The sequence below is a fragment of the Cricetulus griseus genome, chromosome 6 (assembly GCF_003668045.3).
Source record: "Cricetulus griseus strain 17A/GY chromosome 6, alternate assembly CriGri-PICRH-1.0, whole genome shotgun sequence".
Classification (NCBI taxonomy): domain Eukaryota; kingdom Metazoa; phylum Chordata; class Mammalia; order Rodentia; family Cricetidae; genus Cricetulus; species Cricetulus griseus.
In genome coordinates, this window is record NC_048599.1 from 8,830,286 (window position 1) to 8,857,510 (window position 27,225).

At 46.3% G+C, this 27,225-nt stretch overlaps 1 protein-coding gene across 1 annotated transcript; it reads left to right on the top strand.

The window, feature by feature from the left end:
* Positions 1-2,332: 2,332 nt before the first annotated feature.
* On the top strand, positions 2,333-19,961 carry LOC100751280 (1,25-dihydroxyvitamin D(3) 24-hydroxylase, mitochondrial). The gene is made up of 12 exons (XM_027423289.2): positions 2,333-3,827; positions 3,992-4,182; positions 4,933-5,026; positions 7,121-7,217; positions 10,049-10,140; positions 11,061-11,172; positions 12,368-12,513; positions 15,407-15,573; positions 16,536-16,614; positions 17,175-17,372; positions 17,472-17,591; positions 18,604-19,961. The coding sequence occupies exons 1-11, from the start codon at positions 3,570-3,572 to the stop codon at positions 17,580-17,582; spliced, it is 1,545 nt and encodes a 514-aa protein (XP_027279090.1). The 5' UTR covers positions 2,333-3,569; the 3' UTR covers positions 17,583-17,591; positions 18,604-19,961.
* The last annotated feature ends 7,264 nt before the right edge of the window (positions 19,962-27,225 follow it).

Consider the following 27,225-nt stretch of genomic DNA (forward strand, 5'->3'; position numbering starts at 1 on the left):
TAGATAGACAGGTGGTCTTCAAACACTTCAGAGACCTACAGAATACGGCGTTTTAATGTTTTATTAACATAGTCTTTTCATGACAGTGAGACACATCTGTTCCCGACAGCATCAGTTTATTTCAAAGGAGAATGACAGGCGTCAAAGGACCTCCATATAGAGTTTGCTTTCATTTGTGGCAAAGTTAGACACTGGGCAAGAAACTGTCCTTGCCTCTACTGCTGACAGTATGCTGTCCACATTGGATAAGCAGGACACAAAAGAAGGCAACTGTCAAACATTGCCAAGACAAGGTGGGACAGTCCTTCAAAATTCCTGCTTCACAGAAAAATTAGATATTTTAGGCCTTTAGTCAGAAGATGGATGCCCCAACATTGCAGAGGAACCTTGGGTAAACTGTCCAGGCAGCCAGATTTCTCTGCCATTTCTTAGTTTTGGAAGTTGTTTGCTCTGCACTTCATGTTTACTCAGGTAATATTATATCCTTCTTGGGTCTCTGACACTGTTGAAGATTAGACAATTGTAATTACAATTTTCCTTAGTTATGACAGAAATAAAGTAAGTCAAAACTGTGGACTCATCAAGATAAGATAGATAACAGAGTAATTTCTCCAGTTTTTACAAATACAAATGGACTGGACATTGTGAATGTGATTCTTACTTAATAATTGTTTTTTGTATATAATTTTACTGTTCTGGAGTTAAAAGTCTTTCCTTTTTATTTAGACAAAAGTGGGGAAATGTTGTGGGATATTTGTACACTGTGTAAAAATGTATTGCTGGGGTTGATGTCATAGAAAGCCGAGTGTCCAGGAGCTAGGGAGGAGGTATAGGCAGGACTTCCAGAGGCAGAGAGGACTCTGGGAAAAAAGAAAGGTGGAGTCACCAGCCAGCTGTGGGAGAACCAGCATGGGCAGTGTGGAGAGATGAGGCAGCAAGCCACACAACATAGCGTAGGTTAAAATACACGGGCTAAGTTATAAGAGCTAGTGGGACAAGCCTAAGTTAAGGCTGAGCTTTCACAGTTATTAATAAGTCTCCATGTCATTATTTGTGAGCTGGCGGTCCCGAGGAGAAAGTCCTGCTACAACGCCCAAAAAATCTACTTCATCTGAAACCTTTCTCCTTCTTGTGCATACAAAATAAAAACTAAAAAGAAAAAAGAAAGAAAGGAGGGAGGAAAAATAAGTCACCAGCTGAAATAAGAAGACAATAGTCACACATCAGTCTTTACAGCATCCAGACACAGTCAGAAGAGATGGATAAAACAAATCCTCCCTCTAGAGATGTACTTTTTCATCACCAAGAGCACAGAAACCACTTGCACCATGCTCTATGCCATATACCCAAAGGAAAACATTCTGATCCCGCCCTCCTTGGGAAAGACATTGTCATTGAAGGGCTATTTCCAGTATTCTTACAAATTCACGTTCAAGAAAACACGATAGAATTAACCAGGTGGTGCTAGGCATGCTGGACCAACCCTATCATTCCAGCACTCTGGGGGGGGGGGGGGGAAGCAGGAGGATCTAGAGTTTGAGCCAGGCTGGGCCACAAGACTCTATCTCAAGTAATTCACAGAAATAATGAAGCATGTAGGTGTGTATTCGGAAAAGTCAGGCTGGGTCAGAACCTGTTGGATGTGAATGCCATTGAGGCCACTAATGTCTGTGACAATGGGCAGGATGTTTAATTCCTTAATCACGAGGGTGAGTTTGTATTTGCTTTCACCTTCTGTGTTTTTGACAATGAGCTGGGGTGAAATTTAAATAGAAATATTGATGCAAAATTCCTATTTTGCCACAGGCTCTCAAAAAATATAACATATGGCACCTTCATACAGTGTATGGCCTACACCACATCACATATAGTATACATATATACTGCATGAACATGAAAAAGACTGTATAAATTTATAGTATGCTGCAGTGCACATTTAAATCGGTCTAGTAGATTAAATCTAAATCACTATATATATTTATGTATATGTACATATATACTGTTTTTTATTCCCACTGGTCTCTTGGGACAAATTTGAAACGATAGTGTTGGAACACAAATCACTAACCGGATTGTGAAAGATTTTTCAGAAACAGCAGATGTTTACAGAAGACTTCATAGGGAAAATTTTACTAGTGTTTGGGTCACAATAACCTTAGGTCAGGTGACTGGAAAGCAGGGGGAGGAAGTTTGCCTCCTGCCTGGGGGCTGGTGGCTTTGCTTTGGATAAGCAGGAAACAATATGAGTCACTTTGAATCAGCAATTTCCTTTGCAGAATTAGGAAAGTGAGTTCTGTTCTAGCCAGCCACATAAGCAGGATTGCGTCTGTGGATTGCTCGGGCTTGCTTTAAGTGGGCTTTAAGGAGGGAGTGGGGCTCTTGGGAATCTATGGGTGCCTCTGAGCTGCCCAGAATAGGCGGTTCGCTAGAAGGAAAGGCTTGAGCGAAGCCTGGGAAGCAATCCAAAGGAAACTAAGCTGTGCCCTCCCGCGCATTCCACCGAAGAACTGATGCCACGAGCGCCCTTTATTGATTATCAATCGGGGACACACACGCATGTATCAAGCATTGATTTATTCAGTTCCCTAACAACCCAACCTGGAGCATTCTGCAAACAGCCGTGGACTTTCGTTTCTAACTGAAGACCTACGGTAACAAGGTCACAGCCCTTCCTTTGATGCAGCCCATGCTAGTCTCAAGTCCTCTCCCACAGAGACTCAAAAATGGCAATTTTCGTCCAAAGGTAGCCCAGCTCAGGTTGCGCAAACTTGTCTCCCGGGATGTTGGAAGACGCTCTCCGCTCGCTTGGCAGGCACGGGCGGCCTTCCGGGCTGTCCTCGGGGACCTTGCCCGCCCGGCGTGGCGATTGTGCAAGCGCAGCTGCGTGCTGCTGCAAGGCGGGCTGCAGCCTGCAGGAGGACAGGGAGGTGCGCTCGCTCGCTCGCAGCGCACCCGCTGAACCCTGGGCTCGACGCGCCTTTTCTGGGTTATCTCCGGGGTGGAGTCCATGGTGCGCAGAGCATCGGTCACCCAGGCCTAGGCGCCCTCACTCACCTTGCTGACTCCATCCTCTTCCCACTCCCGCCCCTCCGCGTTCCTCCCAGCTTTGCCAGCAGGTCCCCCTCCACCCTACTCAGCGTGCTCATTGGCCACCCTAGCATGCCCTGTCTCCATAAATACGAGGTCCCTGGTCCTGGGAGCTTGAGGAGGCACATCAGACCCGGCGGCATCGCTTCCACCCTCCTTGACACCCTTTGGCTGCAGACTTAGAAGTCCAATTTGCAGACCCACAGAGGACTCTCAGAGCTACCAAACCCCGGCTGCTCTTCTCCAGCCCCTGTGGCCGGCTCAGGGCAGGCACCTGCACCTTAAGCCGCTGAACCTTGCAGCATCCCTGAGCATCTGCCTGTTGGAAGTCCCTCCAGCTCTATACGGCTCCACCACACCCCCGAGTTCTGTTTGCCTCTCTTTCCCAAATCGCCAAGACTTCAGAACCCAACAGCACCTCCGAAACACTTTTCTCCTTTCAGCCCCTGCTCCTCCTTGTGTCCCACGTGTCTCCTGCTACTATGAGCTGCCCCATTGACAAAAGGCATTCCCTGATCGCCTTCCTGAGCCGGCTGCGAGACCTCGGGCAAACCCCTAGACCCGTGACATCCAAAGTGTGCGCTTCCAGCCCGCCAAAAGAGGTGCCCCTCTGCCCTCTGGTGACAGGTGGTGAGAGTCGGGATGCCACCTCTCTACCTGGACCAACCAACTGGCCACTGCTAGGCAGTCTACTGGAGATTCTTTGGAAAGGTGGCCTGAAGAAACAACATGACACGCTGGTAAATAATTTGTCAGGGCCCTCTTCTCTATTCCTTCCGGTCGGGGTGGCCCAGGGGCGGTGGGGGAGGGGGAGCTCTAGTGACCAGGCAGCAGCAGCTCAAGGAAGAAGCGCCCCTGACACAGAAGGATGCGCGCTGATGGCATTAGGACCGCCCCTCTGCAGGCAGAGTACCACAAGAAGTACGGCCAGATTTTCCGGATGAAGCTGGGCTCCTTCGACTCGGTGCACCTGGGCTCGCCGAGCCTGCTGGAAGCTCTATACCGTAAGGAGAGCGCGCATCCCCAGAGACTGGAGATCAAACCCTGGAAAGCCTATCGGGACCACCGCAACGAGGGCTACGGACTGCTGATCCTGTGAGTGCCCTCTGCAGGGTGGAGGCGGTGGGAGGCAGGCCATGCGGGGCAATAGAGAAGACCGGTAGTTAAGAGTTTCCTAGGGTTGAATTTTTCTTATGCAGAACGAATATAGAAGCCTCTGCCCTATAGACCGGCAATTAATTTAATCCTCCAATTGTAGGGTAGACGTGGGTCCCTCCCACCAAAGAGCCACACAGTTGAGAGGATAGACACATGCCTGCCTCGCCACCAGGACACACCTAAAGCCCCAGTCCCCTTTTATTTGGGCTACACCTTCCTGGTGTCAAACCAAGTGTTTTAACACTTATTTGGCAATTTCACACGTGCATATAACGTAACCTCTCATCCGTGTCTTCTCTTTGGTCCCCACCCCGCTGTACTCCCGCTGAGACACTCCCTGGTCCCAACAACTCCCCGTGCTATTGTCCATGTCCTGTTTGTGTTTACCATTAGCTGAGTTTGCTAGCACTAGCATGGGTGGTGTTATTTAGAGCTCTGCCCACTTGTCGGAGCCTACACCACTGAAGAAACACAACGACCCCTCCCCAGCAACCATTAACAGCCACCAGCTCCCTCCAGGGAACTGAGCGACGCTGTGAGCCCCTCTCCGGTCCGTAATGGACAGACGCGAATATTCGTGGGGTGCTGAGGATTTCCCAGGCGACCCTCAGAGTTAGTTTACTCGGGGTGCTCCGCGAATCCTCGAAGCTTCTTTCCCGGCATCCTAAACGCAATCCTTCTGCGCAGGGAAGGAAGAGAGTGGCAGAGGGTCCGCAGCGCCTTCCAGAAGAAACTAATGAAGCCGGCGGAGATCCTGAGGCTGGACAGGAAAATCAATGAGGTTTGCGCCCTGGGGCCAGCTTTCCCGGGGCTTCTCCGGGACCGAGAACCGCAAATTGGGCTTTGGGTCACAGCTCGAAAGCACAGAGAGAGGAATCGTGCGTCGGGGGTGGTTCAGGGGTTGCTGTTTCCCTCCAGCCTTCAGTCCATCCTCTCCCCCACCCCCACCCCACCCCTCAAACTATCCTCCTTTCTCTACTCCAAAGCCTTCTAAACCCCCACGGAAGGAACAATTACAAGCTGACTTTGCGGTCCGCGGCTTTCCACCAACTACTGTTGAGATCCCGGTGTGCTATCTAACTTTCCTAAGCCAGTTTCCCGGGTTTTAGAGCCCCTAGATGACAATACTGTCATGAGAGCTAACGGAGATAATGCCTGTAAAAGTCCTAGGTGGCAACATTTGAGGGGACCTCTGGAGTAGGAGCACAGAGGCAAAGAATTGGGGTGCAGGGCACTCCTGTAGACTAGTCTTCTGAAAATGTGGAGGGATGAAATGGCGTGATGTGTTCAGAGATTTCATATTCCACGGGGGATGAATGATTCGGAAAGATTCTGGACAATGGGCAGACCTTACCTAGACTAGATAAGCCTTTTCTAGAGGGAAAAGCTGCTCCAGATCCAGCTAGCTGCCATCATGTGGAGATATACAGCCAGGGTCTTCTGTGGTAGTAATAGAGACAATACTAATAAAACAGGTGTGGGAAATTCACATACCTGTATGTGAAATCTCTTGTTATTTTTTTTCTTTGAGACAGGGTCTCCCCAGGTAGCCCCTGCTGACCTGGAATTTACTGTGTAGAAAAGGCTTGCTGCAAACTCATACATATCCACCTGCCTCAGCCTCCCTAGTACTTGGGTTAAAGGAATGAGCATGGGTGAACCCCCATGCTCAGCTTTCTGGCTTTCTTGGCTTGTTTTTTTTTTAAAGGTAGAAAATTCAAATTACTTTTCAAATAGATTACATACTCAAGCTAAACAAGCCCATTTGTTACCTGTAGTCCCTATGGCCATTCACCCCTTCTCTCGGGTACATCTTGGCAGGTCACCAGTTACGTGAAAAAGTGACTTAGCGTCTCTAAACGGTTTCTCATCTGAGATATGGAAAGGGAGACGACGGCTGTGCCTCCTGCCTTGTGAGGCTGCAGTGCAGATCAGCTAAGATAGCACACTTTGTAACCACATGTGGTTCCAGTCACACTCACAAGTGTGAAGACTGAGTCACCTCAGGCTCTGGTTTCAGAGTCTGGCAGCTAGAGACCGTGTATGGCTGTCCCAAAGTCGCAGATCTATCTACCGAGGGAGCTGTGTGCAGGACTTGTAGGTTTCCTGGCTCCAAATTCCACATACTTCACCCCAATAGCTGGTAGGAAGATGGACTTCTGCCCCATGCAGAAGCACAAAGTGGAGGTGCTGCTCAAACTCCACCACAGTCCCACAGTGAGCTGCAGTTCCACTTAGGGCTGATTCCTCCCTCGTGCTTTACACATCCAACCTGCCCAGAAAGGACGCTTTCCTTCTTAGAGTATCAGAGCCAGAGCTGGGGAGATGGCTCAGCCAGTAAAGTGCTTGCACTCTAGTCGTGGAGACCTGAGTTCAAATCCCAGCACTGGTGTGTGTGGGGCGGGGGGGGGGGGATAGAAACAGGAAAATACCTGGGAGGGATCACTGGCCAGCCAGGCCAGTCAAATTCCAGAACCCTATCTCAAAAATTAGGATGGAGAACAACTGAGGTAGACACCAGTGTCAACCACTGCCCTCCACACATGAGCACATCGACACATGCCACCCACACAAGCATACATGCAACACACACACACACACACACACACACACACACACACACACACACACACACACGAACCCAAGGCAATTACCGGAAATACCCTTCAGAAGAGCCTGAAACTTGAGTTTCAGTGGCTACAGGAAGAGCTCAGGAAAGATCTGAGGACAGACCTGGAGAAGACAAGAAGACAGTGTGGAATTAGTGCTAATCAGCAACAGCAGTGGGATCCCCTCCAATGAACCCCTGAGTGTGAACTTTCTCTGTCCCTCCGGTGACATAAAAATGTGCCTTTCCATGTTGCTTTCTTTTAAGGTCTTGGCTGATTTTATGGGGAGAATAGACGAGCTGTGTGATGAAGGAGGCCGCATCAAAGACTTGTACAGTGAACTGAACAAATGGTCGTTTGAAAGTAAGTTGATTTTACAGTCTTGTTCACTTAACTTTGCAAGAGATCTGGGGGATAAAACTCAACACTGCTTACATTTCCATAAGGATAGGTTATCACCAAGTAGGAGAAGGTTGTGAAAACCCATTTTAATTATGACTTGTAATATTCATGAAATCATCCAACAAACATTTATTAAACAAATCCTAAGTGTCAGGCACTTGTTAGGTCCTAGGGACACGGCGAGGAACAAAGCTACAATTCTAGTGACAAATATTGGTAAGGGCATTTAAAGGACTAAGAAGGAACAGAAGCATGGGCCTTGCTGAGAGGAGTCCTCTCCACTGGGGAGACAAAGGTCAGGAAAAGGGGAGGTTAGAAAGGAGTCTTTGAACAAGTGTCCCAGACAGTGCAGTCAGGTGTTCAAAACCCCACCCAGGGACAAGTGTGAGCAGCTTGAGGCAAACAACAGCAGCTGCCCTTCCCCTTGCCTCTGCACTCTACACAGAGACAACAGGGAAACGGGAAGATAAAGAAGGACTTCCCTGCTGCCTTTTCATCTAGAAAGTAAAGGGAGTGCTGAGGAGGTAACTCAGTGGGAAAAAGTTTTCGGGCAAGCATGAGGGCCTAGGTTCAAATCTCCAGAACCCACACAAAGTCAGAGGAGCACAAGTCTGTAATCTCAGTGCTCCTATGGCAACGTGGGAGGCAGGGAGAGGGGGATCCTGGGAAGCTCTGGGGACAGCTAACCGGTGTATGAAGTCCCAATCCACAAGAGACCCTGTCTCAAACAAGGTAGAAGGGGAGGACAAACATCAAAGGCTGTCCTCTGATTTCCACATGTCCACTGTGGCACACAGGCACCTACAATCTCTCTCTCTCTCTCTCTCTCTCTCTCTCTCTCTCTCTCTCTCACACACACACACACACACAGAGAGAGAGAGAGAGAGAGAGAGAGAGAGAGAGAGAGATCTAAAAAGCCAAAAGAGTAGATTGATAGATTGGTGTGGTAACTCATGCCTGTAATTCCAACATTGAGGAAGCAGAGGCAGGAAGATGGACATGAACTCAAGGCTAGCCTGGGCTACACAGCAGTATCCCTTCTTAAAAAAAAAAAAAAAACAGGGGAGAGGTTAATTTCCTTTCGCTAAAAACGGGTCACATAGCTACTGAAATTGTCCTGGGGCCTCAGGATTATTACCAAAATTCCAAATCCATCTTGAATTCTTGCCTGTGGACTGCTCCTCTGATGCCCTGAGTCAAGCAGGAGTCGTCTTAGGGAAGAAGCATTATACGTGTCAGTGGTAAACTCTGGCAAGATCAAGAGAAGAGTTAGTTGTTCGTGTACAAAAAACAACTGCATTTGCACAGTGGTAAAAACTTTGTGGAATGAGTTTGCAATGGGCACCCAAAATAATGCCCACAATTGGGACAGCAGCACTTCCTGGCTGAATCCACCTCTGTACCTTGTCTTCAAAACACTGGGAAGTGTAAGTGGGTCAGAACTGCTGTGGCTGTGGTGCTGTTTTATGCTGAGAAGCCCAAACCCTGTGCTCTTAAGTAACTTTCACAGAGAGGGCCAATTAGTCATTAAATCTCAGTGCTCATGAACAAGAAAGTTTTATGGTGATGTTAGTGTAGTTTTTGCGAATGATCATTTTGTAAAGAATTTATCCATTCATGTGCAGGATTTCCCACAGCCACTCAGAGCCTCTACGTTTAGTAAACTGTCAGGGAGCATTCTCATTCACTGATCTAAGCTCTCCTTGAAGGGAAACAGTAACTAACACCTTGTAACTCCAAGGTCAGCCTCACAATTGTGTTTACTGCTGGGAGAAGAAGTGGCAGATACTATTGTAAAGTCAATGGATGTCCCACAGCTGTGACACTTGCTCCTGGTGGGACCAAGTCAGGCATTGTGGGATAAAAAGGTTATTGAAAGGTTAAACAGGATGCATTCAGAAAACATGAGACATTCAGTCATTTAAGTTAACAGTTACCGAAGGTAGTTTTTAGGACAAATGGGGGCTTTCTAAGTAGCCACACAGTAGGCCTAGTAAAGAACAGGGCAGGCTCTCAGGGACATTAATAATGGATCATGGTCATGTAGGACAATGTTGTCATTCTTAGGAGATTAATGCTACAATGCAGATGCAAAGCATCATGGGAACTAAGCATTGTTTCAGGTGCTGTCACCTGTACTGACCCATACACATCCCCATGTGGACACACACCCAGGGAGAAAGCAATTGAAACAGCATGTTCAGTTGCTACATCCAATTCAGGGGACACTGGTATTATAGAATTCAAATTTTCTCTGTGTGAAAAATTTTAAAGACTAAGGCACCTTATTTGGAAATAGGTTGAACCTAAACAACATTATTAAATGGAAAACAGAACAGAGAAACACCTCTCCCGTGTTAGCCCAGTGCCTGGCAGGTACTGGGAACTTAGTCCCTAGCTTTTCCTCTCCCAGCCCCTCTTCCGGTGCTGGCTTTCTGTATCCTGTGTTTGGCAGCAGAAGCTGTTGACTACTCCAACAGCTTGGCTGAGTCAAAGCAGCGCAGATCTCTGAGCCAGTGATACACCTCTGCCCTCACCTGCTTGAGACTGACGTGGACAGTGTGTCTTTCACCAGGAGGCTCGAAAGCTCATGGGTCATTTGCTCCCAGAAATGACATGTAGAGAGAAAAGGGAGGGTCCCTGCCCTCCTCTCACACTCTTAAAAATTTTGTTCTCCTTCTAGAAGAGACCACAATGTCATGAGACACAGAACTCAGTCTTTAATAGCCAGCTAATCATAGACTCTGGCAGAGCTACGATCAAATAACAATAGTGATTATTTCCAATGACAGGTATCTGCCTTGTGTTATACGAGAAGAGATTTGGGCTCCTTCAGAAGGACTCTGCAGAAGAAGCTCTGACCTTTATTATGGCCATCAAGATGGTAAGCAGTCGCTCTGGACAGCCTAACAGAGATTGTCCCCAAGGAGGAGTGTGTACACTTATGTATTGTAGTTAACTCTAAACTTTGATGTCTAGATTTTAATATATACATGAGCACCAATCACAAACATACAAAAAAAGCCCATTATTTATCAGTTTAGGCAAAGTTATTTTACTGCAAAAATTATTTTAAACATACTTAATTTATCTTGATTAATGGTCAGCTGGTTCAAAGATATCTTTTAAAGTTTCTGAGTGTTTCAGATTTTACAGTTTTGAATGGTTTAAGTGATTTGAGATATCATGGACCCGGTGAAATTGATTTGAGATTAGCTAATGTTATGTGGTATCCAGAAACTGGAGTCAATGGGCAAATCATAATTTTCCAGTTCTTTCTTTTTCCTTTACAATTAGACCATTAAAAACTGGGGCTCGTGGCACAGCCCTGTCATACCAGCCACTTGGTTGAGGTGCTGAACTGAAGTAAGATAATTCCACATTTTCAGCTGGTTTGGGCTACAGAGTGAGTGCAAGGGCAGGCTAGACAATGTAATGATACTTTGCTTCAAAATAAAATAATATAATATAAAAGGGATACAGTGTAGCTCTATAGTGGATGCCTTTTTAGCAACAGCAAGGCCCTGGGCTTGCTGTTTGATCCCCAATATCACACACACACACACACACACACACACACACACACACACACACACACACACGTGTGAAAGGTCATGAGATGACACTTTTTATTAAACACAGAGCACAAAGCCATCTTTGAGATGAGTGAGAGAGCTAGTGGGGCTTTGAATCCCACCCTTTGGAGATACAGGAGTGGTCTGATTTAGGATCCCACCCCCTTCAAGAGAACACTGGCTTAGAGAGAAGAAGAATTCAGGGTTCAAGTTCTTGGGTTTCTTCCAGATGATGAGCACATTTGGCAAGATGATGGTGACCCCCGTGGAGCTGCACAAGAGTCTCAACACCAAAGTGTGGCAGGCGCACACTCTGGCCTGGGACACCATTTTCAAAGCAGGTGAAAGAGCTTCCCTTCCCATTGCCCACGTCTATGCGGTTACCCTGACCAGGAGAGGCCTCCTGTGATCTACCTGCTGAGCCATCATGATCTTCCCGTGGTGTGGCTTCTACTCTACAGCTGTCCAAACCCATGAGCATAGTGGGGGGGGGGGTTGGAGGATACTCTCTTCAGTCCACTCTACAAGCCGAAGGTACAACTTTTAGTGTCCTAGTGGAACATAAATACCGAGTATATTATGATATTTTGGTGGTTAGGGCTCTTTCTACTCCATGACACTGGGTATTAGCAGTCCTGCATATCTTTAACCCTTACCCAAACCCACACGGTCAACTCTCCCAAGAGTCCCCCAGCAATGGCCCCGAGACACACCTAAGTAGCTTTCCCAAGATGCCAGACCAGGCCATGCTTCAGACTAAGATGCCAACTGCACCACAGGCTAACCCTGCCCACTAGCTCCATGGTAGTCTTAGTTAGGTGTCTGTCCGAATAATGAATTAGAGTCTGAATGTGTTTCATAAACTCTAAATGTTTTGAGTGTTATCAGTATTTCCAGGCACCTGTACTTGTATATATGTTTAGTAATATCTGCATCCAAGTTTGGAATGTACACACAAGGCCAGTTCTCATCCCCTCTCATGCTGGTCCCTTCTGAGCTCTGAGATTTAGTTCATCAAAATGTGACTGCAGTCCTGCCCCAGAGCTTGACAGAAATGTAGACTTCAAGGCCATACACAGTGGTGCATGCCTTTAGTACCAGCTCTCCAGAGGCCGAAATAGGCATATATCTGTGAGTTTGAGGCCAGCCTGGTCTACATAGCAAGTTCCAGACCAGTAGGACTACAGGTGAATCCCAGTCTTAAGAAAGAGAAAAAAACAGAGAGGAGAGAGAGAGAGAGAGAGAGAGAGAGAGAGAGAGAGAGAGAGAGAGAGAGAGAGAGAGAAAGAGAGAGAGACTGGCTTCAGGCTCCCCGATCCCTGATTCTGAATCACACTTTTAGAAGATGCCCAGTGGATCCTGAGAAGTCTATCCATGTCAGTCTTGACCAGTCCTTGCCAGTGTAGCAAGAACATTCACTAGACACCCCTCTAGCAAATTGTCAATGTCCCTGAAAAGACTCTGAGCAAGATTTTCTTGGGTTCTTTTCCTCGTCCAAATTTTCAGGCTCTCTCTCCTTTCACTCCTCCATCACAGTGAAACCTTGCATTGACAACCGCTTGGAAAAATACTCCCAGCAGCCTGACACAGATTTCCTTTGCGATATTTACCACCACAATCATCTCTCCAAGAAAGAACTGTACGCGGCTGTCACTGAGCTCCAGCTTGCCGCAGTGGAAACGGTAAGGATAGGCAGGGACTCAGTTGGCTAAACAGTGATGAATTTTTAAGCAGCCAAAGGAATCATTCCCTCCAACAGAGTTACTGGAGTAGCAGCAGCCACCCAAAACCAGCAGTAATAGTAAGCTTCCCATAGTGAGTGCTGTGGGGAACTCAAAACATGGCCTCTTGTTAAGGTCAGGACTGGGACTTCGTGTGATAACATATTCTCCAATGAAAAAGTCCTGAGTAGGCAGATATGGGAACCAATGTGTGAATTTGGAAACAGTCAGGTACCCATGCTCTGGCAAAATAACTTAAGTTTCTCCAGCTTCGTGGCTGGAGAGATAGCTCAGTTGGTAAAGTACTGCCTGTGCATCCATGAGGCTCTGATTTAAAAAAAAAAAAAAAAGAAAAAAGCCAGGTAAGTTGGCCGTGTATGTGCAATGCCTGGGCTGGGAATGTAAAGAAAGGAGGATCCTGGGGCCAAGAAGACCAGCTAGTCCAGTAAGAGAATCTGCCTCAAAACAATAATGTAGAGAGTGGTTCAGAAAGATGCTTGATTCAACCTCCAGCGTCCACACGCATGCACATACTTGTGCCCCGACATATGAACACAGACACAGACACAGATACACACACACACACACACACACACACACACACACACACACGTCTTCAGACTACCCCCATAGTGACTACCTGTGGCTGATGATATTTAAAATAAGATGAAATAAAACTCGCAATACAGTCCTCCAGATCAATAATACGTTTACTGCCTAAAAGTACAAACAAGATGAGCTGGGGATGGCTGGATTTTGATTTAAATGCAACAACTCACAGTGTGCAATGCACCAGCCGATTCTATTGGTAGATTTGCCCTGCAGCCGCCTTCCTCTGTCTCTTACGCGCTATCACTGGTGTGACGCATACTCACACTCTTCCAAGTCCCACATATGTGCACAGTCAAGTCTCCAGGCAGAACCTCCCCAGCTAACTGTTTTCTTGCATTTCCTTTTCATGATGCTTCTTGGAGGAGAAAAGGCAGGGTTTCTGTGGGAGGGGGCCACACCCCTTTCCTTCTCCCTCTCACTCCAAGAGATTGACGAGAGCAGTAATTGATCTGCTCTCCCTTTCTGAGTGGATGGCAGACCTTTCCACAGAACAACAGAGGCCATTGGTCTTCTGTTTGAAGGGTGAATTCTGTGAAAACTGTGGCTTTGCTTTGTCTACAGTATCATTCCAAGAACAATAAGGGGGTCAACAAATGCTTACTGAGCAAATGAAGGAGGTTGAGAACTATAGAGCACCTACTACGTGCCAGGCTCTTAAAAAAAACACTAGGAATGAGAGGCAAAGTCTTGTTCCTGGTACAACTTCAGTGCCAACAGGAGGAGAGACAGGAGCAAACATGTGCACGCACGCACACACACACACACACACACACACTCACACACACACACGTATCACTATTTCAGTTAGGGGTATATACCATGAGGGAACATTTTTGTTTTTTTTAAGCAAGGGAAGTAAGCTGACCAATTTATGCTTTGACAAGGGAACTATGGCTGGTGGGTGGAGAGTGAGCCTACTAGAGAGAAATTAGCATCCATCGAAGGCCAGTTAAGGTTATGGGTACCTTCCCGACAGAGGTCATGCCAGGACAGGCTGAGCCCTTGAGGGTTCCTTACCCACTTCCCCTGGAATTAAGCTTGGCAATTTTCCTGAGGGGCCCAGACAGCGTGCTATGGATGTGGTGAAAGCTGAAGTCACCCAGCCCCATGGAGCACTATTTGACACTTGTGGTGAGGTACTCTCTGATATGGTTATACACCTGACCCATTTCCTTTTCAGTCCTGTTTATTCTGTAAGTCACATTGGGTGGATCAGAGCGGCTTGACTGCCTTTAATTTGGAGGCCACGCCCTCTTCCCCGTTCTGTAATAACGCCATCCACGGTTAATTTGCAGCTGAAGCCACTGGCCCTCTGACATGAAGAAGCCTGCCTGGGAGGCATGTTCTTCCAAAAATAATAAAAACCAATTGGCTCTGACTCGTCATGTACCCTGCTCATTAGTGTGAGTGGGTCATGGCACTCACTGAGTCACAGCGCCACGGTGTCTGCAGAGCGAGGACAGGACCACTGTGTTTAGGAGACTGGCCCGTTTAAGCCAGCTACAAAGCAGCCACTCCTGCTGGTGCATATGGTCACTGCTCCTCATTACCTTCAGAAAAGACACCAAAGATGCCCTTAAAAGGCCACCAGCCTTTGTCAAAAACAGCCTCTGACTTCTTGGCATACTGGATTTGATGTTAGAATTTATCACACACCCCACTCCTTTTTCGGCAGGGTGTTGCAGCCTCCCGTAAAGGCGTTTTGCATGTGGCTAGAACCCTGTCAGAGCCTGCTCGTGTTCGTGGTGGATTCCGAGTATAGCCAAAGAGCTTTCATTAGGTTCCAGAAAGACAAAGTGTTATGCATTTAATTGCACTGGAAAATGTCGTTAGAAAACCTTCCATTGGCAGCACTAGAGCATCTCTGTCCTTTCGTCACTCAGTTTTACATCAAGTTTTGCTCATTAAAAATGTTATGGTTCAATTGGGAGGGGTGATTTTTCGAGACAGTCAATTTTTATTTTGAGGCCATGAGAGAGTCACTTTTAGGTCCCAGGGGGCAGAAACAGAGAGGACTTCTTTGTGTCTTGCTCCGGTTTCCCCCTAGTGGTAGCATCTCGTGTAGCAGTAAAATAACACCACGACCCAGAAATGAGCCCCAGGAGTCCCCAGATTTACCCAACATTTGTTTGTGTTTGAGCAGTTACATACAACTGTAGTTCTAAACATGAGATTTCATTCTCCTGATGGCAGCTTAAGGCCAGCTATCGGCAGACTCTCTTATCTGTGGTTTGCCTTTCAGACAGCGAACAGCTTGATGTGGGTCCTTTACAACCTATCCCGGAATCCCCAAGCGCAACAGAGACTTCTTCTGGAAATCCAGAGCGTGTTGCCCGGGAAGCAGATGCCACGGGCGGAAGATGTGAGGAATATGCCCTATTTAAAGGCCTGTCTCAAAGAGTCCATGCGGTAAGGACACGCCTCTGAGCCAATACACCGGAAAGGCTTCTCTTTTGCTTTGGACAATGAATTACATCCCCGGAAAAAGGGTTCTCTTAGACCATAACAACGGTACCTTAAGATGGCTCCCCTCAAGCTACCTCCCCTGGCTGGTTATACATATCTATTAAACTAGAGAGAAGGGTCTTGGGGTGTGTTGATGTTTATATATTGCTCACATCCTCAGCCTTGTGGGCCAGTCCTACAGCCTGCCTCTGATGGATGCTGTCAGTAGGAGGGAGCCCTCTGTGATTGTAGGGTTGGAGATGAAGGTAGAGTGAGAAGACACAGAGACAGACATCTTGGTCCTTTAGCCTCTAGCTCTTCCTGGAAAGTAAACCTCCAGTGTGGATCAGAAGGGAACAGCACCACCTCTGTGGAAGGCAGTCAGCAGTAGAGTAGAAGAAATGCAAGCTTTGGGTGAAGCCGGAGATGCCTGCAGATTGAATGGAACAGAACGATGGATGAGCCACTAGCCAGCCTTACATCATGTGATAAGAAACTAGTGTGATAAGAAACAGGAGACATACATATTGAGAAGGAGGGATTAAAAAACAACTTAGTTCTTTGAAGATTTCATACAATATATCTTGATCATGGTCATTCCCCTGCCTCAACTCAACTCAGGTCCATCCCGATTCCTCAGTCACTCAACTTTGTGCCTGCCTTTTCCCCCATCAACTCCAATTGCTGTTGCCATGGATTCTTGAGTGTGGAGGAGGGTAGTCATACATCAGGGGCTACACGCCTAAAGAAAACCCGGCTTTCCCCATCCCAGCAGCTGTCAGTTGCCAATGACCCCTCATGGGAAGAGGGAGATTTTCTTCCTCATCCTGACTGAACTTCTGCTTCTCATTCTGTCTCCATTCCTAGTGCCACATCAGACAAAGTGTATGTGTGATCACCTTTCCAATTCTGATTTTATTTTCCAGATTAACCCCAAGTGTGCCGTTTACAACTCGCACTCTGGACAAACCAATGGTTCTGGGTGAATACGCTTTACCCAAAGGAGTAAGTAGAATTTGCATGTCTGTTCCTTAGCAAAACTTGACAAGATTACACTTCCTCAGTGCTTGACCCTGGCGCTTGTTACCAGGGGAGCATTCATTCTGGAAGTCCACAGAAGGGTCCACCCTGTTCTTCGTCTGAAAAAGCGGAGAGAGAGGAGGTGGTCGTGAACATGGAACACAGAAATCTAGAGTTCTGGGGCTGGGGCGGGGTTTCAGTAGGTCTGAGCTCTTGGTGCACAAGAACAAGGACCTGGGTCTGCATCCCCTACACCCGTGAAGAAAACTGGATGTGTGCGGGGCAGGCAGAGGAGGTTTGGTGGTCTTTGCTGGCTGCCAGCATAAACCCAGGTTCCTGGAGAGACCCTGCCTCAAGGGACTAAGGTGGAGACTGATAGAGGAGACCTCAGGTGTCGTCCTTCTGTATGTGCACATGGGTACCTATACCTCCCCACACATGTGCACACAACATGTCAATCGATACAGCCATCAGTACTGTGTTTCTGTGAATTAGTTTTGCTTCTGGTTATTCAAAATATCATCTCTTTCTGTGTGTGCTTTTAGACGGTGCTAATGCTAAATACCCAGGTACTGGGTTCCAGTGAAGACAATTTTGAAGATGCCAGTCAGTTTAAACCTGAACGCTGGCTGCAAAAGGAGAAAAAGATCAATCCCTTTGCCCATCTCCCATTTGGCCTTGGGAAGAGAATGTGCATTGGGCGCCGACTGGCTGAGCTGCAGCTCCACTTGGCTCTTTGCTGGGTAAATGTCCTCCCTGGGTTCCTGCAGCCACAATCTGGACTATCCCACAACACAGGGGAGAGAGGGCTAATTCTGCTTTTGTCCCAATGTGTGTTACAGATCATCCAAAAATATAAGATTGTGGCTACAGACAATGAGCCTGTCCAGATGCTGCATCTCGGCATCCTGGTACCCAACCGGGAACTGCCCATTGCATTCTGTCGACGGTAAGATGCTGAGGTGAGTGACTGCATCCCTGTTGCCCTCAGGTGCCTTACCTGACCAGGAGTGAGCCAAGTTTGAAAGTTTCTAGATTTATCTTTATTTTCTCCCTTCCTCCCACTCTTTCTTTTCCTTCCTTCCTTTCTTTTTTAAAGATGTTATTTTGAATGTGTGTGTTTGTGTGCCGCAGAAGTATGGGTACCCACAGAAGTTAGAAGATGCCCTCAGATCCCCTGGATCTGGAGTTACAGGTGACTGTGAGTTGCCCAGATAACATGGGTGCTGGGAACCAAATGGGGTCTGCTGCAAGCGCAGCAAGTGTTCTTGACCATGAAGCCGTCTCTGTAGCCACACACAATGTCTCCTTTTCAACACCACTGACCTGTGTTCTTTCCTTTTAACTTGGTCCCAAGTATGTTGATCAAGCCCCTGTGCTAAGAAATCCCTTCTGCAGTAAACCCTGAGCTTTGTCAGTCTGATTGGTCTCTCCTAATATAAATTACAATGAGCTCAGAACCAGCGATGTGACCAGAAGTGAGATGGAGACACTTTATTGTCTGATGTGGATGGTGGCATCTCCAACCTGTAGCTTGAGAGTCACATGTTCATGTTTGAAGCCAGCCACCCCCCCACCACCGTGGTGTGTGTGTGTGTGTGTGTGTGTGTGTGTGTGTGTGTGTGTGTGTGTGTGTGTGTTTTCAACAATGTGATTAGGGTTTTCTTGGGGTCAAGAGAAGGAGCCACAGAGGTGGTTGGATTATTTGGAGCAGCACAGTTACGGATGGAACTTCTGAATGAGATCCCAAAAATACAGAAATAATTCCATAGGGTCTGTAAATGACAGAAAACCATGTCAAACTCTGAGAGGCCACATGAGGTAGAATGGCATAAAAACTGTTAATTACAAGGCCCCAGGCATCTGCAAGGCCAGAGTGCACATTTCACTTTTGGCAGATAACGGTGATATTCCTAATTTCTGGTGATTGAAATACCCAGTGTGACCTATGATGCTATCTACTTGATTTTCCAGATTTTTCTCTTCACCAAGATCAAGACCAGCAATCTTTCCCCTTCTGCAAGAATGGTGCTTATGGCTTCAGTGTTCCTAGATGGCAAACTTCAAGGACCAGAGCATGGCACACATTGCCTTCGGTGGAAGCTATTGTCTAGACAATGATGTTTACTAAGACCAGTGACTCAGGGAAGCATGAGTGGCCAGCCCCCACCCCCAGACGCACCACTGGTTTACATCAGCCAATCAGAACCCTTCTTGGTTCTATAGCCTTGTTCAAGCGCCTGCTGCTTCCCCGTCTTCTGTGATATCACAGTCAGTCAGCCATTCTCGTAAAGGTTGCTGAATGTTTCTGCTACCAAACCTAAAGAAGCATCCTTAATTCTCATCTCGAATACAGAAACACAGACCTACTATGGCTTAATTGTCTGGGGATCTGAGTGGTTCTGACTGCCATTTATTGTAACTCTGTTTTATGAAATATTTGTGAAATGCCGGCTGTCAACAGAGCTAAACCTTAGGTAAAAGCTCTCAGGAAGCTGTTTTTCCTGCATACAAGGGAAAATGTTGCTGGGAATTAGAACTGCCTATTTTAAGAAGTTCTTTAGCGAAGCCAGCTCCTTGCTTAAAGACGCCTCGTTCACGAGCAGGACTCTGTAATTTTTTATCTCATTGGTTCCTTTTCTCTGTGGTATTGGACGGATGAATCAGCAGTTTCTAAGCTGTGCATGTATGTGTGGTTGTGGGCTCTGGGAGTACTTTACTTCAGTCATGCTTTTACAGAAAAGAAATAGGGAACCCAATTTAGGGTCTGCAGTGTGGGACTGTGTCCTAAAATTTAGTCACAGCTTAAAAGTACTCCTTGCAACTTTAAGAATAGAACGTTCTGTGCCTTAATTTCTTCATCTCTTTAAAGTGATAATGGTAACGTAAGTGTACTTAGAGACTACCTATGCAACTTGTGTAGTGTGACTTGAACTCCCAGGGAAAGCATGATTTCCTCAGTGCAAACTGTGGGATTATGCACTACTCACAAAACTTACAAATGTTTACATATAATTTTCGAATTTTCTAACCAGCACTCTTTTCTGTAGAAATTTACTGTTTATTTCTGTATATTTGATAAAGATTTCCCTTTTAGGTTATGGTTTTAGAATAATTCTGAAATATACATTGATATGTACATTTGAATGAGTATGCGTGTATGGCTAACACAGGTATATGCTTTCCCTCTTATGAAATTATCTTTACAGTTATAAATCCAGACACTAAAGATGGAGTTCTGGGGTAAGAGTGTTTACCTACTCTATGTGGGGTCCTGAGTTCAAGGCCCAGGACTGCCAAAAAACAAAAAATAAAAATAAAATGAACAATTATACCCTTGTCAGATTTTTGTTTTTATATATTTGTCTTTCTTTAAAAATTATTACATTTATTTATTTATTTATTTATTTATTTATTTACTTGGGGGGCCCACCCGCCACATCGCACCTGTGGAGGTCAGAAGACAACTTAGGGAGTCAGTTCTCTCCTCTCAGCGTGCAGGTGCTCAGGACCAAACTCATTGTCAGGTTTAGCAGCAAGCACCTAACCACTGAGCCCCTTACCAGCCCCTTTGTGTTATATCTTTGAATTCTTTGAAAGTAAGAATGAATTCTTTTTAATTTAAATACCGTGGAGATTTTTTTCTCTCTTTGTTATGCTTTACGTGGCCACTTTTTAAAAGCTGAACTTTGTTTTATTAGTAGAAAATGTGTGGCCATTTTACAAGGCCCTTAGGAAAGTTTAGATTTTGACAGCCCCTTTGCTGAGAGAGGGTCCCTTAATAACAAAATAAACTTCTGGCTTCTGCTCTTACCAGCTTTTCAAGTCACTTGTCCACATCCCCAGCGCAGTTTTAGTGTTTATGTGATCACTGTGACCAAACACCTGGCAAACAGCGTAAGGGGTGTGGATTTATTCTGGCTCCCAGTGTGAGGATACAGTCCACCGTGGCGGGGAAGGCAGGGAGGCAGGAGGCAGGCTGTGTCTGCTGGGACAGGAGGAGCGTGAGGCTGCCGGCTCGTATCTCTGCACACCAGGCTACAACCCCTAGACTTCCTCCAGGTAGATCCCACCTCCCAAAACAGCGCCACCATCTGGTGATCAGGTGTTCAAACACATGAACCCCTGGTATTTTATATCCATTTATATTTACATTCATACATTATAACCACCACCCCTTCATGCCTCTACAACTGAAATAACTCACCATCAATTCTTGTCTGCTTTCTTATCTTCTCTCTCTCTCTCTCTCTCTTTTTCTCTCTCTCTCTCTTCCCCTCCCTCTCTCTATGTCTTTGTATGTATCTGTGTGTATATATATGTGTGTGTGTGTGTGTGTGTGCTTGTCAGTCTCTGTCTCTTCCTGTCTCTCTGTCTTTCTGTCTCTATCATTCTTGCTCTACTCTTTCCTCAGGTAAAGCAGGCTGGCTTCAAATTTGCTATGAAGCCAAGCTTGATCTTGAGTTTTTAGCTCATGCCTCTATCTCCTGAGTGCTTCGATTACAGCCATGTGCCGCCACGCCCAACTCCTTTCAAATATCAATCTTGATGCCTTCTCATTCCTACTTTGTGGTTGGCTCTCCACTCCTTTAACATAAATATCCAATTCTGTAAACTGCCCTTTCCTGCCAGATCCATCAATTGGATGGTTCAGCCTACGTGAGCTATCCCCAGTGCCTCTGGACTCTGCCCACACAGCCTCCTGCCGCTCTCCTCTAGTCCAACACTGCCCTCTCCAGATCATGAACACCTGCAGTGCTTCTCCTGTCTTCCTGGCAACTCTGCCTGTTCCCTCACATACACCATGCAGAATTCAGCTCAGGCTTCCTCTGCGTAATGCATATTCTGTCCACAGACTCTGACCCTGGGACCAGGACCCTCTACGGGAGTGGCTTCTGGGGAGTCCTAGAGACAGTGACTGCCGGAGTCCTGAAATTCAGGCTGTATCATGGGGATGCCTTCCTAAGCACATTGAGTTCTCACTGTCTCCAGGTACAGTGGCAAGGACAGCTCAAGGAGTGTCTTTAAGGGGCATCACATGTTCCTGGGATCAGAGCACAGAGAGGCCAGAGAAGGCCCACAGAAGGGGAAAGGGCAGCAGAGAGTCAAACTGGAGCAAAGACAGTGCCTGCTGCCCCTTGTCTGTCCATGAGCAGGTCTCCTGGAACTGATTCTGACCCCACTGGTTAGAGCTGTGACAATGAGTATTTTTGAACTGCTCGTCCCGGTAGAAGAGAAACTTCCAAGCAGGTGGCAGAGAAGGAGGCTGTTTAAGGGCCAGCTTCAGCCAGTGCCCATCCTTGGATCACAAGACTGGCTGGGAGAGTGAAGCTCACATGGGTCCAACGACCCCCCAGTGAAGGCAGAGCGGTAGACAGGAGATGGCTTCTGCTCCACTCCAGACTCATTTCCGGTATGAATCTCAAAGTAGGAACACCTTGCTCAGCTGTGTGGTTCAGGATGTAGGAATGTGTTACTTGCAGAGAGCGTGTGGACCCTCCACCTGACTGGATCATGTCATGTCATTTTCAAAGCAAAGAGTCAGAAGCCTCTTCTAACACTGTTCATGTGGAGTCCTGAGCTACAGTCTCAGGGTGTGAGAGCTACTGTAAGCCTTAGAAACGGTGTCTCTCCCTGCCGATTTCCAAACCCAAGTCCCCAGTGTCCCTCTGCTGCAGAGAAATACTCTTGAGCTCTGTGGCCTGCAAAGTCCAAGCTGGTGTAAGCAGGGAAATCTCGGCTTTCAGAAGTGATGGCTGCACCTGAATTTCTGCCAGAGAGAAGCCATCTCTTGGCTTTATGGAGTGAGATGTCCACTATTAAATGGAGGCTAATATACTTTATGCCGCTGTGTTCCCGTGAGGCTTAGAAGACACTGGGACATATTTTGCTCAGGACTTGACTCAGAGGAAAAATGGTGTCAGAACTCGTACTTCTGGATCAAATATGTAAAAACGAAGCACTTCCCTTTATGGAGGGAAGGGGTGTCAGGCAAAATGCCCCAAGTCCTGGAGGCAAGGATACAAAAACAGTCATCTTTCCTGACAAATACACGAGATCTAAGAGAGGAGGCAATTAAAACTTCAACTCTCCTGGAAAACTAACAATCACTGTTTTAGTTCCAGTGTTCCATATGAGATTGTATGCTAAACATTAAAAACTGAAAGTCCCCATATTCAATTTGACATATGGTATGTGATTCAGTTATGGGTGCCCAATAGCAACATTTCTGAGCCCATCCGTCTCTCCAGGCCCGGCGTCCATCGGTGTGAACTTGATGGAGGAGTATGTGGTTAAACGGGCTATAATCTGTCTCTGTGATTCCCTTTAATGCCAAGATTGCCCTTATTTAAGCAGTAGAGTCTCTTCAAATAGATCGAGGTGAACACTCAGTGTGTTGCTTTTTGAGCCCTTCCATCTCCAGGAACAAGAAGATACCACAATCCACTCTTCTACTCTGCCTGTCCCAGCTCAGGAAAGCCTCCCCTCTACAAAGAAAAAATCCAGGTTTGTTTCAGTAGACAATGGTTTTCAGACACCAAATCCCAGTCTAGATACCCTGAGCATTCAGACTTAGGAAGTGGTGGGTGGAGAGGAAGGGAGGCGGGGAGGAGGAGGCAAACATATGAGGGCAGAGGGGAGGAGGAAGAAGAAACACAGACAATCTAAACCTGATTGAATGGCCTATGTGAATTCTTTGTATAGTTCTTGTAGTTTCTCTGAAATTGCGTCAATATAATACAATCTCAATACACAGATCATCAGTTCTGTTAGGAAGCCCAAGTACAGAAACAAGTAACTTCTCTCTGTATCCCAGATTCTCCACTGTGGGATGCTGGGCAGGTGGGGTTTTTTGTGGGAGGTCTAGATAGGGTCTTTGTGTGTAGCCCTGGCTGTCCTGGAACTCACTCTCTCTGTAGACCAGGCTGGCCTCAAACTCAGGGAAATGCACCCACCTCTACTTTCCAAGTGCTGGGATTAAAGGTGTGCACCACCACCACCCAGCAGGCAGGTAATTTTGATCTCTCTGTGCTGGAATTTTTTTCACCTTCATAGGCATCACAATGTACTTGACAGAATTGTTGAGAGGATAAACTAAAGACACATGTCCAAGCCCTTGAAGGCTAACTTTCTTTTCTGAGAAACACTAAGTGTCTGGCCTCTCCACTCTCTGCCTGTCTGTTGAGTTGACTGGTTTGTCCCTGCATTAAATGTAACCCCTGGTAGACAGGATGAACCTTTGCATGCTTCTGGCTTTCGCAGAAAACAGATCTAGTCTGTATGACTCAAAGCCCAGAGGCAAACCACAAGTAGGAATGCGTGCCTGCAATCCCAGTGTTTAGGAGGTAGCAGCAGGAGCATCGGGAATTCGGTCATCCTCAACTACACAGGGAGTTTAAGGCTAGCCTGGATACATCAGACCCTGTCTCAAATGAAAGACAAACAAAAAAGCCTGCCGGCCACCAGCGATCACCAAAGCCAGCTCCCTACACAGACAGGGCATGAGCTTCTGGCCTTGCTCCAGCCTTCCCTCGTAGGTCACCTGCCATGCCTGGTTTCAGACACCTGCTGACTGTTTCCTTTGATGTTTCCGTTCTCTCTGTATTTCACCAACAAACTAGAGTGTACTACTATCCAGCGTGATGGTTGGTGTTACCAGCTTGACAGAATCCAGAGTCACCCGAGAGATGGACCACCAGGTCGACCTGACTCACTGATCGAGGTAAGACAACCCACCCACTTGGGGCAGTACTTTCCCTAGGTGGGATCCTGGACTGTATGTAAAAATGCAGCCATGGCACTCTTCGGCTGTAGACTGCAGTGGCCAGCTGCTTCAAGCTCCTGGTGCCTTGAACTATGAGCCGGAATAAACCTTTCTTTCCCTTAGATTATTTTTGTCAAAGTATTTTATTGCAGCATTGGGAAAAGAAACTAAAACATCTGGATAAGATAACTGATATCCGTTAAGCATTTTCTAAACATTCTAGAAGCTTCCTGCACCTTGCCTCAACTAACCCTCCTCATGTAGCCTCTCCAAGAACCTGAAAGTCTGCTTCCTGTGTTCGTGGCATGGAGAAGTTAAACATTTTGCTCAGAGAACTGCAGGGAGCAGACACCCTGGGCTGCACCCAGGCTTGGTAATTTCTCCTTACTCCATGGCTCTTGCCTAAGAGGGTCAGCGAGTCTATCAGCAAGTATCCAGGTAAACTGACAGGCTGAAAGCCAAGACTCTATCTGTGATTCAAGCTGAAGTGTTGCCATGTCTCTAATCTCCTGAACAGGACCTTGACCTTGGTGGCGGAGCCACTTACTGCCATCCCACACTGGTTCTGATGGCCAAACCTCCTTTATTGGTGCCAAGCCTCGTTCGTCTTCTTCATCGGTGGCACGCGATGCTTGTAGATCCTTCAGTCATCCTGATGTCTCAACCCCAGATCTTCTGAGTGCATCCATGTCAACTACCAGAGCTGTCAAATGGCTCATGTGTGCCCAGCAGAACCTTCTCCCCCTGTCCCCCGGGACATATTCATTTTTCCCCAGTAAAAACAGTGTGTGAGGCTCTTAGCAAACCTAGAACAGAATGGTGAGGTGACAGAGTTTGCCCTAGACCGGGGGAGCTAAGAGGCCAGGACTTAAGAATTAATATGGAGCCAAGATCTGTCTCCACATGCCTGGGAAATGGATTGTTTTATTCTGCATCCATCCTGCTCTTTTTCTCTTTTTAAAGGTTTATCTCTTTTGCCATTTTCATCGTGTATATTCATCATGCATTCACCCTCGTTCCGATAAGCAGTTCATCCATCGTTAATGCTTCTTCAGATATTCTCTGGGATTTCGAATAAATGTGGAAACACACCTTAGGTGTATCTTTCAGTGTGCGTTTTAGCTAGGTTTGATCAAATAGGAAATGTGTGTGGCACCATCTCAGGGGGGGGTCCTGGACTGAATGAAGAGGAGACAAGCTGGGTACCAGCATCCATCTCTCTGCTTTCCCACCGCGGACACAGAGTGACCAGCCCCTCATACTCATGGTGCCATGGCTCCCCACCAGGATGGACTACAGCCTTGAGTCATGAGCCAAAATAAGCCCTGCCTTCCTGAAGTTGTTTTGTCTGCTATTCCGTCACAGCAATAAGAAAAGACACTAACACACCAACACCAATTGGTTGGTGACAGCTCCCTAAAGCAGCCCAGAGAAGTCTCTGAAATTGAGGCTTTCAAATCACCCTTGGTTTTCAAACATGGTGAGTCCCAGGTCAGCCAGAGCTACATAGTGAGACCTTGTCTCAAAAAAAACAAAGCAAAAAACAAAACAAAACAACAACAACAAAAAGAAAATCCCATCTATAAATCCTCTCATTTTTCACTGAAATGGCTAAAAGGAGAGACACGTGTATTGAGGTTATGATGATGCGAGTTTTTATTCAATAACAGAAGCAGGTTATTAATTCAAATGAACAACTGAAATCTTAAACACAATAGCATGCAACCAACCTGTGCAGTAAAGGGACAGAGCCAGCCAGACCACAGCTATGGAAAATCCCTCAGTGAGATTCCTAACACCACTACTCAATCTAGTTTGTTTTCTTAGAGCTTCCGGAAGAGTCTTGCTGAACCCTCCTTTAGACAAGCATCATGCCAACTTGACAAAGCTTTCCAAGGTTCACTAGCAAGTGACCCGGAAAAAAAAATTCCTATTAAGACCTTAAAAGTCTCCAAGTGCCGGAAAAGCTTAAAATAGTTAACTTATCAACTACCCTGGAATGAACCGCAAAAGCTTGTCCAGCATATTCCTTCTTGGCACAGGAAAAAGAAAACCAAAAAGCATCCCCATGGAGGTCAATAAAAGACTCCTGAGGTGACAAGTGACTCTACTGGGTCTTCCTGCCCTTGTGATTCTAACGAAATCACATTCTATCCACAGATTTCTGCACGACTTTTATCAAGAGACCTTGGAGATTTGCAAAGAACACTGACCTTGTCAAACACAGACTTTTTTTTTTCTTAAGGCTTTAAAATATCTGCACCTTAAAATATAACTTGAATCTTACCTGTAAAACTACACAGATATGAATAGGAATTACATAATCTAAAGTGCCCGGAACAAAATAAATATGAGAGTCAGACTTTCAGAAAATTAAGAATTTCAATATTGCAGCAACTAAGCAGTGAGCGCAATACAGGGCTCCCGAGAGTTCATATGCCCTACTCAGCCCAGGTCCAGCCCTGTGGGTGTCTAACCACTGCTTATTTTCTCTTGTGGTTTGTTCAGATTTCCTTCTTCTTTTTGGGGTCAGTTTAAATGAGTTGTTTTATTTTATAAAAAATTGTCAGCCTCAGACTTCATGAACATGTCACAGGGCTGCTTGTTTTCTCTTGTGGTTTTTAAAAACACATTATAATTCTGAGGGATTTTATTCTTAGCATTGCTTTTAATGCTTTCACTATCTCTCTCTCAAAAAAAAAAAAAAACCACAGACGACAGTTTTTTAGTTTTTAAAAGGACTAATCTTTGAGGTTTGCATTTCATTTCAATGATAAAAGCCTTATTTTCTTTGTTAAAGATTTATTTTGGTTTTTAAAATTGAGAGTGCA